The sequence below is a fragment of the Antrostomus carolinensis genome, unplaced genomic scaffold, assembly GCF_000700745.2.
Source record: "Antrostomus carolinensis isolate BGI_N321 unplaced genomic scaffold, ASM70074v2 scaffold3520, whole genome shotgun sequence".
In the NCBI taxonomy this organism is placed as follows: Eukaryota; Metazoa; Chordata; class Aves; order Caprimulgiformes; family Caprimulgidae; genus Antrostomus; species Antrostomus carolinensis.
In genome coordinates, this window is record NW_010286292.1 from 84,054 (window position 1) to 90,372 (window position 6,319).

Below are 6,319 nucleotides of genomic sequence, written 5' to 3' on the forward strand. Positions count from 1 at the left end.
AGCACAGTGTGTAGATCACTCCGGAGCAGCCAACCTCTCCTCTTGACCCTAAATCACTTGCTGCTTCTCCCCACTTGGATCACCATTAAAAGGAGATGAGTTGCCACCCTGTAAGAAGGGGAGTCTATTGGTCCATGGAGCAACCTTCATTTCTTAGTGGCTGCATGAGGAGAAACTGTGGAGTCCTGATTGACAGTCTTAGGCCATTATTGCGTATTGTAAGTGACACCTTTTCTTGAATAGTAACTGATATCCACCTCTAACCTCTTTGTAATTTGCTGGTGGTATTTAAATCCTTGTATTTCTGCATATGTTAAATGCCACCTCAATTATTAAAAGGAAGCATTGTTACATTTGAGGATGAGTTGATGTGCATTATTCAATGCCAAATATTATGTGCATTAATTAATGCCAAATATGCCTCGTGTTCACAGCAGACAGTGGACCTGGAAGATCGCAATGCCATTTTGAGTTCAAGTTTTAGCATAATTACAGTTCATGGCCCTTAGTGGTAGCGTTACCTTTGAAAAGGTAGGAGGAGGATCAAGTGACATTGCATTGTACATCTGTTTAGAAGCCAAAATGCATTGTGGAGTTGGTTACTTTACACTCAGGCATAGAATAACCATGGCTGGTTGAACCAAAACCATTTCTTAGTGACATCTTATAACTTTTTAATATATCTTTAATTATTCATACTGAGATTGTCTGAAGATTCCAGTTTTTTCCAAAGCTTCATTGAGTAAGCTTTTCTTTCCATGTCTGAATGAATCAAAGTTGGAGGCAAATTAAATTTCCCATGATCTGCTTGCTGTGATGGTCTGACAAACTTCTGACATTTTCTGATGAAGACTTCTGGTTCCTAGGCAGTCTCAGTGGGTGCTGCAGTGCAGAGTTGGCTCTCCCTTTGAAGTCCACATGTGTTTTCCCTGGATCTCCATTCTGAGCATACTCTTTGACATATCTGTTTGTGAATGATGATTTGGTTTTGTCACCTTTTCATACAGCTTAATTATTTTAAAGGCACGAGGGAGAAACTACAAATGGTGCTTCCCTTCAGCATCTCCTATACAGAAATAATATATCATGCCATTTTCAAGTGAGGAGAAAAATAAACTTCCCAGAGTGCTGTATGGTTAACCATAAAATGATTAGCCTACTTAGCAAATGTGGAAGTCCTTTTGTTCTCTGTACTGACAAATTCCATCTTTGGCTTGCTATGATAATAAAAGCCACGAGAAACTAGATTATCGGCATGCTAATACATTGTGACCATACTGATGAAGTTATATTTAGTTAAAAGTGTAAAGATAGTGAAATTACACTTATATTCCCTGTATGTTTAGTTCTCCTTCCGATTTGCCCCTATTACATTAGTACTTGCAGGAACCAGATGTTTTAGGTGGCTACCAAATTTATGTATCTGGCAATCCTTTGGGGCATAAGATTCTGTATATACTTTGTAAATAATATCACAATCTCATTTTAAAAAGTAATAATAATAATGACAATTTGCCTACATCTGTGAGTTTGATTCACATGGTCTAGATGATGATGCCAGAAATTTGTTCAGAAATGTTTAGTATGTCAAAGTAGCCTGGGATAGAGGCATGTTCATAGTCACCTGTTGCTAGTTGGAATATCCTATGTCTTTGGATGGAAGGAAGGTTTTTAGCACCATCTTTAAAAGTATGTTCTAGTTGACAGACGTATGTGGAATTTTTTTTTTATTGTTTTTTGTTTTTTAAATGGAGAAAGGCTGAAGCCATCTGCAGCCATCTTCCTAGTATTTCATGCCCTAGCTATTTCCCGTCTGGTTGTGCGAGTGTAGGCATGTGGCCTCCTTACTCAGATCAGGGCTTTAAACTCCTTTTCAAATGAATACAGCAAATAAATACCTTTCATTACTGGAAGCTATCATTTCGATTGCAAAAATATCCAGAGACCAGGAACACCTCCAAGTTCTGAATATCATGTTTTAGTGTATTTTATGTGGCAGGTGTTTATTTTTTTTTTCTTTCTTCCACGTGCTTTGGGGCAGCTTTTAAGCCAGTGGTGTCATTAAGCTGCAGCATCAGCTTGACATGTTTAAACTAGGGCCTGATTAAAAGTAAAATTGTATTTAGAAAGTGTTCTTCTGGACATGTGTGCGCAGGGAGCCAGCCCACTAATGGAACACCTCGGAGACATTGTGCAGGGCATGGCCACAGCTGTCTGGGGACTTTGGGAAAGAAACTCCATAGGTGCACTCTTGAGCTGTTCCCCATCCATCTGGGTTCCTATGCACTGTCCTAAATGGCTAACCTCAACATGTCAGCTGTAAACTCTGGAGAGCTAAATGCAGCAGATGTTATAAAAATTCCTTCCCCTCCCGTTGCCAGTGTACTTGCTTTCCATTGCAGAGCTAACTGAGTCTATCATTTGGGTGCAGATGGCCAGAAACTCAATCCTACCTGGAGCCGGGAGAGCCTCTTTGGTGTCAGCCTTGTGTTAATGAATCTGTTAAATTAGCCGGTGCTGACACGGCGCACTGAGAGCACTTTGTTGTACATAAGGGCTTGTATTGTTTGATCAGTACATAACTGAAAGGGTATTGATGTAAAAAGGTGTTTGTAGGGCAGCGGGAGGGTATCGAGTTAGGTCGGTGTTTGTGCTGCTCAGGCATCTGCTGGGAGCCGGGGCCAGAGAGCTGCGCTCCACCCAGCTCCCTCTTTAAAGGGCTATGAGCTGCTCTCCAGGAGCCCTTTTTCTCTGCCTTCTCTCTAATAATCATAGCTGAATAGAAGAAACTGGTTTAGATTTCAGTATGCTCATCATCTCAGAAGGTGTGTGAGTTGTCCCAAATCTGTTTGAGTACCTTATTTTTGACTTCTCATCTTGTTGAAAATACATAGCATCTCTAGAGAAAATGTAGAAGAGAAATGAAAATAATTACCCCCTACTCTCAATGAAGTCACATTCTGCCTTCTGCCCACTTATATTCCCATCTTAGAGTCAATATAACCCAGGAAGCAAATTTCGAGGTTTTTTTCCTTCTCTATTGCTGTTGCTTTGTTCATATGAAAGTCTTACCTTACACAAAAAACATTCTTGTAGCTTGCTCAATTAAAAAAAAAAAAAAATACATGTTTACCAACAGAGTGGTGGTATTCGTACCTTACACTTTTTTGCAGTGAAGTATTAGTATCATTATTTTTTGCAGTGATGCATTGCTGGAAGAATGGCATCTTTATTGGTCTTGCCAAAACGGAAAATCTGATGAGGGAGATGTACTTGAACCACAGAGTTCACCTGAAATGTAAATTCTGGAAGGTTGAATGTTGGTGAGACCTTGGAGGCACCTCATTAAATACGTTCATTTAAGAAATTAGCATGCTGAATATGTTTTCAAATGAATACAGATACAGTGGTGCATGCCTGGGATTTACGAGTGACAAACTGAGAAATTTTTGTTGACTGAGAAATGGACAGGTTTATGCTATTAACCTTGTTGTATTAGCCAGACAAGTGCTATTAAAAACATTATTATTTTCTGTTTGCATATACTAGAGGAGGTTCTGTATTTGGAGAAAATGGTCCTATTTTAACTAGCCTCTGAAGGAAAAGGAAAAGAAAAAAAAAAAGACAACCCCCTGCCAAAAAAAAAAAAAGTCCCCCAGCAACTGGGTTATCCTGTAACAAACTTGTTGGATAAGGACAACAATTGAATTTTTGTCTCACAAGAAACTGATGTTACCAGGTCTTAATTGAGTCAAGCCTACTTTAACATTTCTGGCCTTGCTACAAACGCATGCTGAAAGGGAGCTGATTGTATCACTGGGTGAAATATCTCTTTGCAAATGATTGGGAACATAGGGAACATCCTCCTTCTTCTCTTCCCTAGGAGCCACTTCAGCACTGTATTTAATGTAGTTTTAAAACAAGATTTCTGAAATGTGTGGCCAGCAGGTCGAGGGAGGTGATTCTCCCCCTCTACTTCGCTCTCGTAAGGCCCCACCTGGAGTACTGTGTCTAGTTCTGGAGCCCCCAATGCAAGAAAGATATGGACCTGTTAGAACGAGTCCAGAGGAGGCCACGAGGATAATCCGAGGGCTGGAGCACCTCTCCCATGAGGACAGGCTGAGAGAGTTGGGGCTGTTCAGCCTGGAGAAGAGAAGGCTCCGGGGAGATCTTATAGCGGCCTTCCAGTACCTGAAGGGGCCTACGAGAAAGCTGGGGAGGGACTTTTTACAAGGGCAGGTAGTGCTAAAATAAGGGGTAATGGTTGTAAACTGGAAGAGGGTAGGTTTAGATTAGATATTAGGAAGAAATTCTTTACTGTGAGGGTGGTCAGACACTGGAACAGGTTGCCCAGAGAAGCTGTGGATGCCCCCTCCCTGGAAGTGTTCAAGGCCAGGTTGGATGAGGCTTTGAGCAACCTGGTCTAGTGGAAGGTGTCCCTGCTCATGGCAGGGGGGTTGGAACTAGATGATTTTTAAGGTCCCTTTCAACCCAAACCATTCTATGATTCTGTGAAATGCAGTGAAGTGAGGAGAATTAGTATTTATTGGGGTCAGATGTTCCTGAGAGAGTTCAATGGGAATGGGAATAGATACAGTCAACACTTAATGTTTTCTTAGAGCCTGTAAGAGGAAAGAATAGATGGAGCAGCATGTTTGTGAATAGTGTAGTAACATCACAGAGGTATTGTAGGTTAAGCCTAATAACAGGTTTTGCAGGAGCCATTGCAGGGGTATTTGCTGATGAAAATCTCTTCTTTTTAATCAGAGGACCTTTCTTGGTGGCTTTGGGGAAGTCGTGGCATCCAGAGGAGTTTAATTGTGCTCATTGCAAAACCTCTATGGCTTACATCGGGTTTGTGGAAGAGAAAGGGGCACTGTATTGCGAGGTCTGCTATGAGAAGTTCTTTGCCCCTGAGTGTTCAAAGTGCCAGAGGAAGATCCTTGGGGTAAGTGACCAGCAAGTGGACTGTTTTTCAGTGTTACAATATGCAATAACCACAGTGTTCAGTGCCCCGCTGTAATGAAATTCCCTTTTATTTGGCCCAGTTTGCATTCTTCCAAACATACTCTAACATACCTTTTCACCTCCCATCTCATGCAGAATATGGTTTTGGCTCTTCTAATGTTGAGCCTTTTCAATCTCTTTGAGAAAAGGTGCTGTAGTCTCCAAGTTCAGCCCCTGTTTTCGTGAAGCTGTTCTGTAGCTGTTGTAATTACTAGATTTTCTTGAGCAAAATGCTTTTAATTGGCAGCTTTCTACAGAATTGGAGGGGGTGGGGGGAAGGAGAAAAAGAAATAATCCTCCTTAGCTGAGTGCTGAGGAACACTCTTGTTGGCTAGATGTGAAGTACCAAAATATTCCCAGTGGTAAATGTAGATAGAAAGACGCATTATCCTACTCGGCACTAATATTGCTCCTTGGAGCCCGCCAGCTGATCGTCGGCCGCTTTACTGCAGACAGTGATGTCTGGACTCTTGTGTAACTGGGGTCACACAGGGCTCTGGCAGTGCAATTCTCAAGTCATATTTGGCACTATAGCGTCTTACAAAACAACACAGAGCAGTCATAATTTTCTGTGATGTCTTCTGATTAACTATTCACAGACTGAGGAGGTGTCAGAGATGCTGCTTTTCTTATTTCAAGGGACTGTTGGGGGTTAGAGCCTAATTAAAATCGAAAAAGTGAACAAAGTACTTGTTAAATGTTCAGCTCTGTGTTGAACCTTCCAAAAAATGAAAGGTTGCTTATAACAAATATGCAGATGTACCAAGAAATAAAGCACTTCATTAAGTTTTAACTTCAGCAGAGATTGTGTGCACAGCTCATTTTCAAAGTAGCAGTAGGAAGTAAAGTATTATTGAAACAAATCAAGTATGGAGGCATGGTCGCCATAATCTAGTCATCACATCAAAATAAGGCGTTAATAACACTTTTTCTAATCCCCACAGGAAGTAATAAATGCTTTGAAACAAACTTGGCACGTTTCCTGCTTCGTGTGTGTGGCCTGTCATAACCCCATTCGCAATAATGTCTTCCACTTAGAAGACGGTGATCCCTACTGTGAGACGGGTAAGAAGCAACACAATCAAAGTTTTCTGCAGCTGTGTGGGGAAGCAGAGCTTAATAAGGTTGGAAAAAATAATAATTCCTTTTTCTTAGGCTTCGCTTCAGAAAAAGTGTCCCAGCAAATTCATATAGCTTTGATATGTCAATTCATATATTTTGTTTTGATTTTTTAAGAGCAGCAGCAAATGCTGTAGACACTTTGAGTTTGCCGCAGGAGAAGCTAGTGAGAATTTCTTCATTGGCTTCAGCA

At 41.0% G+C, this 6,319-nt stretch overlaps 1 protein-coding gene across 1 annotated transcript in view; it reads left to right on the top strand.

The window, feature by feature from the left end:
* The window catches only part of LOC104520633 (PDZ and LIM domain protein 5), a gene marked incomplete at its 5' end in the record, with an annotated part of 88,739 nt that overhangs the window by 77,812 nt on the left and 4,608 nt on the right, over positions 1 to 6,319 (top strand). The window contains 2 exons of the mRNA XM_029083606.1: positions 4,768 to 4,948; positions 5,952 to 6,072. Coding sequence (XP_028939439.1) covers positions 4,768 to 4,948; positions 5,952 to 6,072 — 302 coding nt within the window. The remainder of the gene's footprint in view (positions 1 to 4,767; positions 4,949 to 5,951; positions 6,073 to 6,319) is intronic.